Genomic DNA, 13,588 nt, shown 5'->3' with positions numbered 1-13,588 from the left:
CTGATCCAGGGAGCAAAAGCTACATACACAGTGACCCTGTTATGTGGCTGGAAAGTTAGTAGTTAAATGCACGTGGTTCAGTGAATTCAGAAGGCACCACATACTCTTCACCTTGGAATCCCCACCCTCCAATTACTCTTCATTCATTAGCCAAGGACCTGTCAATACTCTCTGTTACCACCTGATCAAGAACTTTCCTTTAAAGAAAAACATTTTAATAGAGTCTATCATTGCAAAAGAATGAACACACACATTAAACACACATTCCTGATCATAATGTCTTCAATGCTGTAAGAACTGAGAGATAAAGTTTGACTCCTTGAGTTGGCTAGTGTAGTTCTGATGGACTTCTAAAACTTACCAAGTCAGCCACGGCATCACTCAACTACAACTTGGAGACAAGTAATTCTTTACATGCACATTCAGGATTTGTATTTGGCATAGATTGATTATAGGCTGAAAGAAGAGCTGAGCTACACAAAAGGCAAGAATGCAAATACAAAGAGCCTAAGGAAATACCAGAACAAGTTACAAAAGCATTAAAAAACAAAGAAGAAAAAACAAATCCTCAAAAAACCTTGCTATGCTGTTTATCACAAACAAAAGAAAACAAACTAATGGATAATACATTGACTGTTATCCATTCTGGGCCTGTAACTATCACTGGACAGCAGCACCTGGTCATTTTAGATTGTACTTTTGCATATACTTTTGCTGCTGTCAACCTCAGTGTAAGACCGGGAAGCCTCTCTTCTGTAATTTCTCATTGGTTAAATTAGCCATTTTGTACTTGAGAGCTAAGAGATGTAACTTAATCTGGGAACTTTTCCTCAAATGCAGTAGCTTTGAAATAACATATTCTTAGCTTCCGTTGTGATGTTTGAAATAGTCTGTCATGTGTTCATTGATATATATCATTCATGTCTCAGTAATGATGATATCAGAAATATTAGACAGAAAGTTACTTGGTACACACCAAGAGAATATGGACAGGGAATATCAGCCCAGCTGGCTTGCTACAGGGAATAGTCTTCTCATTACGAAACTACCGCTAATATGGCAACAAAGTGAAATTTCTTGCTCTCCTCTACGAGAGCAGCTCAACCTGACATACAACCTCTACTCATAACAGCAGCTGCTCAACTTTTATATCAGAAATGGCATTTTAAGTCCATAATCATGCTGGGCTACACGATCTTAAATACTATACAGAAATCCTGCAAACCTGATTTTTACTTCAAGGAGGCTATGAACAAAACAGAAGATTGCAATCTGCAATGAGAACAGATTAGCTCAAAGAGACAAGATGCAGAGAGACTTTAAGCTGATATGTAGCAAGTGACTACAACTCATCCCCTTCTCAACCAGCAGAGCTTTAAATTCAGCAGGAAGATAAAAACTCTGAAGTTATGACTTTCTGAAGTTTTAAAAGCTTTCAACTGGGCTCACACACTTCTCAGCACAACAAAACAAGACCTGAAGTCAGTATGACTGGTAGATGCACTACAAGAATGGACTGAATGCAGTATCAAGCAAATCAGTGGAGTAGCTGGGATAAGGAGCTTACGTTCAGCTTGGTGAAAGAATAGTAAGTGAAGGAACTTCAGTCACCAGTCAGGAAGACAAGCCAAGATTATCTTGGTAGCCATGTTTTGAACAAGCTTGAAGGGACAAAATTACAGGCATAGGCCACAAAGGAGTGGAAAAAACTGAGGCAATCAAGGAATGTGCATTAAGGTCTGACAAAGAGCTTTGGCAACACAGGTACAGGAAAAGTTTATTAGGAAAAAAAATGCAGCTTAAGGCTTTAGTTTAAATAAAAAAAGAATAAAAAAAATAAGATTAAAGAAACATAATTCAATTGGCTAGCCTGAGAATAACCAACTACCACCTGGAAACAACTGAATCTGTGAGGTATACTTGGTTGGTTTCGGGAATAAGAAAATATCACTAATTTAATTCTGACACAGCTAGAAGGAATACCACTGTTGATACAGATTGATTTAGGTAGGCAGCCACAAGCTGCACAGTATCACTCACCTCAGCCTTTCAAGTCCCTATTGTCTTCTACATCAATAGAATTTAAAAAAAAAAAAGGAAGAGTAACAAGTTAGACTGCATTAAGGCTATTGCATTTTAAGTTCAACATAACTTAACCTGTTATGACACAGAAGGTTATTTCACATATCACATACAATTAAGTGTTATCCTGATTGCTTTATCACAGGTGATAGTCAAAACAAAGCTTTGGGCTACCTGAATCACCAAATTACTAGTAGGACAGGTGGTGAATTCTATTACCTCTAGCACTAGTGCTAAATCTGTTGAAAGATGTAAACACTCATTTAGACCACCTTCTGCCTGTGACGACATGTTTATTCTCAAACACTACCTAAACTCTAAATATATTCAAAACCCAACATGCATCTTCATCTTGAAGCAAACAAACTGGCTCAAACATCAATGCTCACTAATGCTTCTCTGAAATGGCTTTTAGATACAAGCCAGAACTTCTGAACATGTCCAGGGCAAACTTCAATACTGTAACTGACAGACTAAAAAAATATATAAAAGTTATAGAATTGGTTTTAACTGCAGATAAGATCAGTATAGGAAACAAGAATTTGTCATTTAACTCTAGCCTACTGTGCACGTAGTTTTGGTAGCACTGAGCAAATCCTTATGTTAGCTTTGTAGAAAATAGATCATCTCATTTAATTTCCACCAAACTGTCCAAGGATGTATTCCCACCAAAGTCAAGTAACGCTGGTTATAGCACAAAGAAAAGACAATACTGTCTAATGGAAAGTGGCTTCAGTGCTTCCATCATTTGTGGACTACCACAGAACTATTCAGCCTGCAACACAGCTTTACACTGTAGACGCTAGACAGTTAACATCAAGGCATGTAAACGTGCATTGGACCTTTATGTAAGTATTTCAGCAGATGTTTTTCTCAAAGCAACTATAGTTCAGCTACAAGAGTGGGAACTGCTCTGTGATATGAAACTCTGTTTATAGTATTTCTACTGCCATTTGTAATACTTACACTATTATCACACAAGATTACATCAGAGCTGTACTTACACAAGTAACTCATTCACAATCAGACTAGCACTCGCAGTGGTGAAGTTGCCCCAATGACCATACGAATGGGTTGTGGTTTGGGGGGGGGGAAGAGAGGTGTTCGGACAATGCTAAAATGAACATTTCAACTACTTATACAGAGGTTTCTACCAAACAGAGTACTTTGTGCAACATTAAGAGATTCTCCAGCACTGTTTCCCACTCAACACAAGCAGAGAGACAGAGCAGGTGGGAAAAGGCTAGGTAAGAAGAAAAACACCCCTCCTGTGATCTAGATGTAGCTATTTTTAGAAAGCTGAGGAGGAATTAGACAGTTCTAATCATAAAACATCCCCATTGAGAACAATACTTCAATCTTCTTTGCACAAAGACAGACCAAGGCAACACATCTCTCTGAGGTGGGAAAGATATGCTTGCTCAGTCTGAAAGCTGAGCAAGGCTTAACTTCATCTGCAAAGCTCTTATCCAGATTTGAAATTTATTAAAAAAAAACCAAAAGACCTGCAAAGCTCTTTATTACCCTCCCCCCCAATTCACCTGCAGCTGGATTAAAACACAAAAAGGAGCAAAAAAAAACACTCCCAAAAAAGCAATCATCCCCCCCAAGGCACCCAAATTCCCGTAGCTTATCCTCTGCAGAAAATGCTGTCAAAAGTTGTACCAGTTACCAGATTTCTTTCCTTGTTAGCATCTAGACAATTATTCTTCTAAGAATGCCAATACTACCAGATAATCAGAGCCAGTGGTCTTGTAACTTGGCATTAGTTCTCCCTGCCCAGTACTCCCTTCTATCTTTCCTTATTGCACAGCAGCAGAAAAAGCAGATGGAGAATTTCTTTCAGGAACATCACATGGCCAAGACCTCATAAGCCTTCAGCTTTTTCTATGCAGCATTCAGCTTGATATCCTAGTCCTCCCCAAGCAAGCCTTTAGGAATCTTTGATACAGACAGTTTCTGCTGGAACATCCTGACCATAAAAATTGGTATTTTTACCTTGTTTAATATTTTGACCATAATATATTAGTTAAATAGGGGCTTAAATGTTTTCTTCTTCATTCGGAACCAGAAGCCTCAGAAACAACTGACTGCAGCACACATGCAGCAATATTTAGATTTGTAGACCTTTTTTCCATCAGTTAACTGTCATTAATTCTAGTTACAATATTACCCAAACTAGAAAGTCCTAATTTTTAATCTTAAACCCTGAAAGATTCCTTCATGAATAACATTTTTGTGTAGGTATTCCAAGCCAATAAAACAGCTGAAAAACAAAGGTAGTGACTGAATGATAAGCTCCATAGGCAAACGGAGCCATCTACAGAACTCTGAGAATCTAGGATCATTAATATCACAAATACATTGCATGCAACAATGTTAAGATTTCTACTTACTTCCTCATTAAATAATTTGCTAGTTTCTTTTTTAATAGGGTCTATAAGTTGGACCTGGCCTGCAGAGAAGCCCACTAGAAGAGACACACTTTCTGCTGTGGCTGTTAAGTGATTGAAGTCATGGCAAGTAGGTTGTGTTCCTTTGTATATCCTTTTGTCTATTGGTTTACTCAAGTCCGCAGCCTGCAAAGAGAGCAAACAGAATTAAGACAGTTTATCACAATGCGTGCAGATTACCAGTTCTATTTGCAAATAATGTTTATACTAAGCAACAATTTAGGCAGTCACAAAATCCTACTTTAAAAAGCAGCTTTGTATTTATCAAAGACATTCAAGATGTCATCAAAAGGTTTATCTTTTCATATAATCCAATACTTGTGTTTTTCAATTTTGCTAAACACTATACCTACCTAGCCTTTGCAACTACATCACACGGCAAACCAATGACAACCATTCAGTAACACAAAGGCTCCGGTGAGTCCTCAAGATCAACCTATTCCCAGAAGGCTTCTCCTGCCAGAAGAGGCATTCCATCACACAAGAGACAAGATATCTTCTACTTTCCTAGTAGCAGCTTTCTCAATATCGAGTACAACCAATTTTGGATTAAAAATAGCATATTCTCAATCACCTGATTCTTGTAGTGTAAGTCTATCCTTTTGTAACAGGCAAACATACCGTACTGGTCTCAATTTAAAAAATGATCAACTAGATCCTAGTAGAGCATTTTCTAGGAACACTGACTCAAGATGCTGATACTGTGATTATAAAATACATTTTAAGCCATTAAGCTACAAAGTAATTGTGCTTCTGACACTGAACACAACACAAACACAGCTCAGACAAAATAAGTGCTAACAAAACTGAGGAACTTCAATATAAACAACTGAAGATCTGGCACTAAAGTGTCAGAACAATCAAAAGGAACAGAAAAGCAATTTAAAATGCTCTCTCAGTTGTGTAACCCATGTTTATCCCTATATCACTTCTGAACAGGCAACCTAATCTTTTATCATCCAGCGATTAAAACCCACACATTTAATATGTAAGATCATACATCAGGTTCAACTTTTTTTTTTTTTAAACTCCCTATTTACTAGGTTCAGAGTCTGTAATTAGAAAGCTGCAAATACTCAACAATATTACAGACCTGAGACATAGCTGTGATTTGGGACTCGAATTCTAATTTTGATATATACTTTTTCAGTATTTTTAGTCAGAGGAAATTGGGCCAGCAATATAAGAAATAAAACTTCTTTGAGGAAGAGGATAAGTTTCACATAAAAGAAAACTGCTCCAGCGTATTAAATCTTCGAGGATGAGGTCTACAGAGCAGCAAATCCTTGGTGTGCATGGAGTTATACAGACAGAAACTAGACCTGTCAGCAGGGAAAAAATCATAACTAGCTACACAGTGAATCATGTCAGGCGAGCCATTTCCAAGGCAAATTTAACTACAGGATATACATGATAAGCATATATACGCAACAGTATTAAAGTTGCACTTATGTTTTGCAGCATATATTATAAACCAGTTTAATCAGGTGTACGGCCCCCTGGCTGAAAACTGAAAAATGAGATGATGTATTTCAGCTTCCAAAGTCAGCAGATTAAAAAGTCATTCTCCAGAGCCCAGAGATCCATTATAAGCTAAAAAAGAATATTAGCAATACCTCTTCAAGGAGAACTTAAATAGAATACTAGCTGTACTGGGAGATCATAGGATAAGGCACATGCCTACCAAGAAGCATTCACAGACACATGTAAATCTGTAATTTGAAGCTGAAAGATCAAATCCTAGAGGCCATACAGTTATGTCTCATATTGTGCAAGATTCCCTTGTCCTGTATCGCTACAAAATAAGTGATATCAAGGGATAACTCTCAAAATTGAGGTCGTGTTTCTATCTGGAAGACCATTCTACAGAAACATATAGATGCATCCCTCCATACCTCAAAGAAATGCAGAGTAACAAGGTACCGCATCTCTCTCCTCTCACCTATGAGACTTGAGGTTGTGTCCTCTGGACAAAAGTCCCAGCAGGACCCAATGCCTAAGAAAGAAGATCCCTTTTAAAGTAAATAGAACTCAGCCTGAATCATGCTGAATGATCAGAGAACCATAGACTCTCCCAGCCAGCAGAAAACATGCGTATTCCCAGGTTCTTCTCCTTCTGAATCCTCACTAGCATTTTAAGCAGCAAAGAATCAAGAGGCAGCTATTTTCAGATTGGAACTATACCTTGCTCTTTTGTCTGGCTGAGGTTTTATATCACTAGCTTTTGCTTTTGTTGTCCGACAAATTTGGTGTGACTGAAGTTCCCCATCTTCTGAAATTATGTGATAACAGATCTAGCAAGACATGAAATTCTGATAAATTAAAGCTAAGCACAGACTTCACTGTGCTTGTTCTAGCTGTTCTCTGGGAACCAGATGGCAGCGACAATCTGTCTGAACTTAAATGGAGTATAAATAAACTAATTCAACCCAGAATTAGCAGGCTTCTGACAGGGATGCCCCACCTTTTATTTACATGCAGCTAGTGTTTTCAGTTATAATATAGTTGTCTCATGGAATAAGTCAAATCTACAAGCACAAAAGTATTCTTTTGGTCTTGATATCTCTTAACTGAAAGAGAGGGTAGAATCAATGAGCATAAGAACTAGGAGACATTTTCTTTATTTCTGCACAGTTGAAGGTTGCTATTGGATTTTGGTAAGAACAAGAAAAGACCTTACTCATAAAATTCAGTCGTGCCTGGGACTCAGCATTTCATTAGCTCACCACTAAGTCCATTTCCTATAGCTATTTTGTGGAAGATTTGATTCTCAGAAAACAGTTTTTACATGAGATCTGAGTCTACAACTGTCAAATCCTAGGATATGACACTATTTACTGAACAAGGTGATGTGAACTGCCCCCACTCTGAGAAGAATGGTGATGTACTTTGACAGAGAACAGAAAGATCTTAACTGTTACCAAACATGGAGGCTAAAAGCACAGGATCAGGCACCCTCACCTCTGCTTGAGCTGGTAGCAAGCTATTTGCATGCTTCCTGTCCCAGCTCCTTTAACATTTCCTTCTGAAAAAATACTCAGCACTATTCCAGCTGGTCCACTTTGAGAAACTTACTCCATTGTGGATGATTCATGATGAGAGCAACTTTTTGTAATTAGAACTGAAGTCTAATCACAACTGAAAGAAGGTTGGGGCATCTAATGCAAGGTTAAGAATCAATACCATGGGCCCTTCAAATAAAAATCTGTGCAAGCTACTGAAGTACATCTTTGCTAATCAAGACTCTGGTATTAGCACCTGGGCCAACTGATACCTGCGTCAGAAGTCTGTTCCTTCCAACATACAGTGGTATTTCAAGTACCCCTTGGGCAACGGAACAAGGAATAATGGTTATCAGGCAACAAGAACAAGAGGAATCTCACACACCACCTGTCTAAAGTCAGTGATGCACCTTAACAAAATAGGTGTACCTTGGGCATCAACAGCTTCTGAGTCCTGTCTTTGAACAGATTAAAACTCTCTAGAGAACCTTACACTTACAGAAGAAAAATGGACCAACTTTGCCATTTAGTTCTTTGTGATGAAACTGTACTCTAGAAATAAAATGTGAGCCATGTAACTGTTTCGGGGACTTCCTAGTCTCATTTATTTAACTCTCACAGCACGTTATTGCAGCAAAATTACCCCTACTCTGCTGGGGGGGGGGGGGGGTGTGGCAATCTAACAGTCCAGCAGTTGCCCATTCACCCTGAATCATGACTTCAGCAGAAAGGCAGTCAAGTGGAACATCTTAACCACAGCTTTAAGTACCTAAACACTAGGAAGAAAATGCGGGGTGGGGGACGGGACGGGGACACACACAGACAGAGATCAGTTACCTCAATCTGAAGCAAATATTTAAGTTTTCCGATTCTGATGTTTGAAATGTCTGATTAGGATGGGCATCAACCACCTTGGTTCTGTAGCTCTATATAATTCTAAGGTCAAAGCCAGATTAATATCTGTCCGAGAGTCATTCTTTTTATGCACTATTGATCCGAGACTTACAGCTTTCATACTAAGATTTCCCAAACAGTGAATCACATTGATTAAATGCTGACTTGAAATATTCTCCTTGACAGATGTGATTTCTTCCTGTATCTTTTCTTTTCCTAACTTACATCTGCAGCTTTCTGCAAATTTTAGTTGAATGAAATGTATCACAGATGCTACATTTCCTTCTGTGGTGGGTTGACCCTGGCTGGACGCCAGGTGCCCACCAAAGCTGCTCTATCACTCCCCTCCTCAGCTGGACAGGGGAGAGAAAATATAACGAAAGGCTCATGGGTCACGATAAGGACAGGGAGATCACTCACCAATTACCGTCACGGGCAAAACAGACTTGACTTGGGGAAACTAGTTTAATTTATTACCAATCAAATCAGAGTAGGATAATGAGAAATAAAACCAAATCTTAAAAACACCTTCCCCCCACCCTTCCCTTCTTCCCAGGCTCAACTTCGCTCCCCATTTTCTCTACCTCCTCCCCTCCAGTGGCACAGGGGGATGGGGAATGGGGGTTTCGGTCAGTTCATTACATGTTGTTTCTGCCGCTCCTTCCTCCTCAGGGGGAGGACTCCTCACACTCTTCCCCTGCTGCAGCATGGGGTCCCTCCCACGGGAGACAGTTCTCCATGAACTTCTCCAATGCGAGTCCTTCCCACAGGCTGCAGTTCTTCACAAACTGCTCCAGCGTGGGTTCCTTCCACGGGGTGCAGTTCTTCAGGAACAGACTGCTCCAACAGGGGTCCCCCACGGGGTCACAAGCCCTGCCAGCAAACCTGCTCCAGCCTGGGCTTCTCTCTCCACAGGTCTGCAGGTCCTGCCAGGAGCCTGCTCCAGCGCGGGCTTCCCACGGGGTCACAGCCTCCTTCGGGCATCCACCTGCTCCGGTGTGGGGTCCTCCATGGGCTGCAGGTGGATATCTGCTCCACCATGGACTCCATGGGCTGCAGGGGGACAGCCTGCCTCACCATGGTCTTCAACACAGGCTGCAGGGGAATCTCTGCTCCGGTGCCTGGAGCACCTCCTCCCCCTCCTTCTTCACTGACCTTGGTGTCTGCAGAGTTGTTTCTCACATATTCTCACTCCCCTCTCTGGCTGCAATTGCTATTGTGCAGCTTTTTTTTCCCTTTCTTAAATCTGTTATCCCAGAGGTGCTACCACCGTCGCTGATGGGCTCGGCCTTGGCCAGCGGCGGGTCCGTCTTGGAGCCGGCTGGCATTGGCTCCGTTGGACACAGGGGAAGCTTCTAGCATCTTCTCACACAAGCCACCCCTGTTGCCCCCCACTACCAAAACCTTGCCACGCAAACCCAATACGCCTTCCAAGCTAAAACACATCTCTGAGATCAGAAAGGAAACGAGTTATTTATTAATTTATCTCAGATAATTTCAACTGTAGTCATCAAGATGCTTCCTTTAGATACTTAATAGTATTTAATATCACATTTGCCAGGAGACTGGCTTTCAATGGGTCATAGCTATAAGTGAGATCAAGACAGAATATTAGGTCTTTAAGCCTGGAAGTGAGGGGAAACATTTAATAAAAATTTTACTTCCAAAAATCCTCTTCAGAAAATCTCTCCTGTCCAGAGAATTAATTGATCTTGAATGGCAGATTACAGATTGGCTATGTGTGTGGAGCTCCAGCGCAAAAGAGAAGAGAAGACACAAAGAACCAAGATATTATACTTTTGAAAACAATTTCCTCAGCATTTCTGGAGTTTAGAATTCACAACTTACTACCTTTAGCTTGATACTTCTTCAATACCTTGCTGTCCAGGGATTTAATGGTCCCTGATCTATAAACAGAACAATTTGAGAAAGCTGTGCTTGTTATAATGCTATACAAGTAACATGAGAAATCAACCCTTAGAATTATTACTAAGTGAACTTTATTGAACTTCACAGATGCTCTTTAAACCCTAGCTGAAAAAAACAGGCAAGGTAACCCTTGCTGCAGCACTTTGCCTTACAGTATCCCCTAGTGAACAGGGCAGAGTCTTCCAGGACAGACTTGCTAATTGTATTAGCAAGGACAGGAAAAACTAAACCAGGAGGCCCCTTACAACTTGTTTATTGTTCCTCCATGTCTGTGCTGGTCTCCCTCTCCTTCCTGCAGAGCTAGCTGAAGGACAGAGAAAGTTGAGGAACAAGGCAAGAAAGCTGAGTTATCCTAGGGACTTTTGTAGAATTTTCTGGCAAACTGTTCATTGTTTCTGTACACAAGTGTTTCTGACAGAAACACTAGCTTCAATACTTCACACTGGAAATTCCTCTAATTACTTTATTATCAAAGGAGTAGATTTCCAGATTTTTTTTGCAGAGCCCAAATACAGCTCACAATATTAGCAATAGAATCAGTTGTAGTTACTTCACTGTTGCTTCAAGCTGGTCTGATCTCATAGCTGACCCTGCTTTGGGCAGGAGGTTAGACTAGAGACTCTCAGAGGTCCTTCCAACCTGAATGACCAGGAGATCCTAAGCTTAGGATCATCCAAAGCAGCAGCAACATGGCCACTGCCAGCTTACTTAACAGGTCTGGCTTACGTCTTAAAGGAACTTCATGCAGGAAGAAAACTACAGGAACAAGGTAGTTGTCTTTCCCTATAAAGAACGCTGATGTAGAGCTAAAGTTCTGCTTAATTTATGAGACACACAACAGAAAGTCCAGGCAATGCTTCCTGCAACTATAAAGCCCTAATAAAACACTCTTCAGTGCAGTTGACAGTGCCAATCAGTAATAAACTGGCTTCTACAAATATAACTGCATGTAAGCTGACGGACTGCTGACTAATGACCTTAGCTTTCTCGGTAGAAAGTTTAAGGTCTCGCCAGAACTCACATCAGTTGCAGGGTCTCTTCAGATGCAACAGCATGAACTTTTCAGGTAGCGTACAAGTGAACACACATTCAGGGCCACTTCAGAAGCCCCCAGAAAAATTTATCAACTAGTTTGAAAGCTTCTGGGAACACTCAAACTAAAAAAAAAAAAAAAAAAAAAAAAAAAAAAAAAGAAGGTATAAATTCTTTTCAGGATTCTATAAAAAGCCATCAGACAATCACCATTTGTAAAGCTGCCCTATTTATACACAGCTACAATAAGTTTCTTAAATGTAAGGACAGTTTCTTAAATAAGAGCGAGCTGCTTTTTCCATACCCAAGTGATGTGCTTAGCTTTAAGGGCTGCATAATAGGTGTTTTCTATGTACACACAGACTAGTTTTAAGTGTCTCCTAAGCCTTGCAAAGCCATTAATGCTAGGGAAATTGCAGATCTTTATTTTGCAATATTGCCTTCAATGCACCTGCTTTATATTAAAGTCACATTTATAAACCTCAAGAAAACTATTATTTCATTTTTAGTTTTGCTTTTAAAATTTGCTGATCCTTCTATGAATTGAAGCACCAATAGCTTAACACTCACAACAGCACAACCAATGCTGGATTTGCTGCCAATTAATATAAGGGCAAGTATGAACCAACACTAAAAACAAGCACATGCATTCACTTTCCCTTATTCCTCTCTAATTGAAGGCAAGAGAACCTAAGAGAAAGGGATGAAAGTTGCGCTGGACAACATGAATTTTGAAAATTAAAAACTAAGAAATTGGGACAAAAACAATTAGCATGCAGGAAAAAGAACCTGCTACTTTTAACGTACTGCCTCAAAGACTTTCCATTAAGCTATCTCTACAGCTTCCTTTCTCTAGAAAGTCTCCAGAAAGTGTAGCTGCCAATTGGTGCCATTTTAACTTTCATAAATCTTAAGATCTTGATCTTCAAGACATGATCATTATTCATTTGGCTTCAGTGGCATATCTTCGGATGTACTTTTTCTAATACATAAATATTTTGAACTATCTTACTTAAAGTTTAAAATAATTTGCATTTATACCTGCTCCCAACAAAAGCATTTCAAGATTTATTTCCACTCAACAGAACATTTACTCTCCTAAACAACACTGTTCCTCATAAATGGGTTCCTGTATCTTTGCAGAAGGTTTTTTATCAGTTACAAAGCACTTGATTAAATGCTGAACAGTAACACTTAAGGCATGTGACAGAGTTTCTAGGATACTGTGTAAGAACAGCTCTGTTAGTAAAACAGGGACACCAAGTAATTTTATTTAACCTAATTTTTTCAAGTGTTCCACGCAATTCATCCATAACAAAGTCTTAAAAATCAATTTTGTACAAAGCCACTTGCAAATTTGGGAAGCTACTTGATACTCTTCTTTCTAGATTTAGCTTCCACTTGGGGCCATACAAGACATACATGACTCTCGAAAGGAGAAAAGCACTACTTAACAAGATTTCAGCATTTACTCATACAGCAGACAACTATGACCACATACATTATGATAAAAGCTCTAGTCCAGACAACTGGACATAAATCCATATTTAGGCAAAGATCAGTTTAGTTTTCTGAAGCATCCAATAAAATAATAATAATCTGTTTCGAGAAGAATTATTCTAAGCACTCAGAGCAGAGAGCACACACTGGTTTGAAATAAATCTATGTGTTACTGACTGAAACAATGGTTATATAATAGGCAAGATCAAGAAAGTGAATGTGAACACCATAAAGAACATGTGTAAAGGACTGTTTGATTTACAACTTACCATAACAATGTTAACTCCATTTTAGTAAGGCTATAACCAAAATATTTATCTGGTTACAGCATAGAACAGCACATCCTATTGGAAGTTATCTAAGGTGAAAGCATCAGTCTACCAATAACTCTAGAAAAAGTAGAAATTTTTATTTAAAAAGAGTTCAAAAATCCAGAACAGCAGACTCCCCCCAAAAAAGAGAAATCCTTTTTTGTTTGCAAATCCCCATTCACTTTAGAGGTGCATATAGAATCAACTTACCCTTTGTTTCTCTATAAGACTGGGCAAAGGGCATTAAAGTAGGACAGTAATGTTAACACATTTGAACTACTGTAGGCCAGGGAGGTTGAGGGAAATTGAAACAAGGTTTTGAACTCCTCCACACAAAAAATACCTCCTCTGTCTTCTGAGCAGAGAACGCTGCTGCTGCCTCCAT

At 39.5% G+C, this 13,588-nt stretch overlaps 1 protein-coding gene across 4 annotated transcripts in view; it reads right to left on the bottom strand.

Moving 5' to 3' along the window:
• Positions 1-13,588, bottom strand: part of WDR20 (WD repeat domain 20) — a 47,843-nt gene that overhangs the window by 13,610 nt on the left and 20,645 nt on the right. For all 4 annotated transcript variants that reach the window (XR_007766528.1, XM_050897740.1, XM_050897742.1 and 1 more), the window contains exon 2: positions 4,479-4,661. Coding sequence is in view for 3 of the 4 variants with exons in the window: in XM_050897740.1 (XP_050753697.1) it covers positions 4,479-4,661 (183 nt within the window). In the remaining variant the exon portion in view is untranslated. The remainder of the gene's footprint in view (positions 1-4,478; positions 4,662-13,588) is intronic.

The sequence above is a fragment of the Gymnogyps californianus genome, chromosome 5, assembly GCF_018139145.2.
Source record: "Gymnogyps californianus isolate 813 chromosome 5, ASM1813914v2, whole genome shotgun sequence".
Taxonomy (NCBI): Eukaryota; Metazoa; Chordata; class Aves; order Accipitriformes; family Cathartidae; genus Gymnogyps; species Gymnogyps californianus.
The sequence above is the reverse complement of the archived record's forward strand: the minus strand, read 5'-3'. Positions and strand labels throughout refer to the sequence as shown.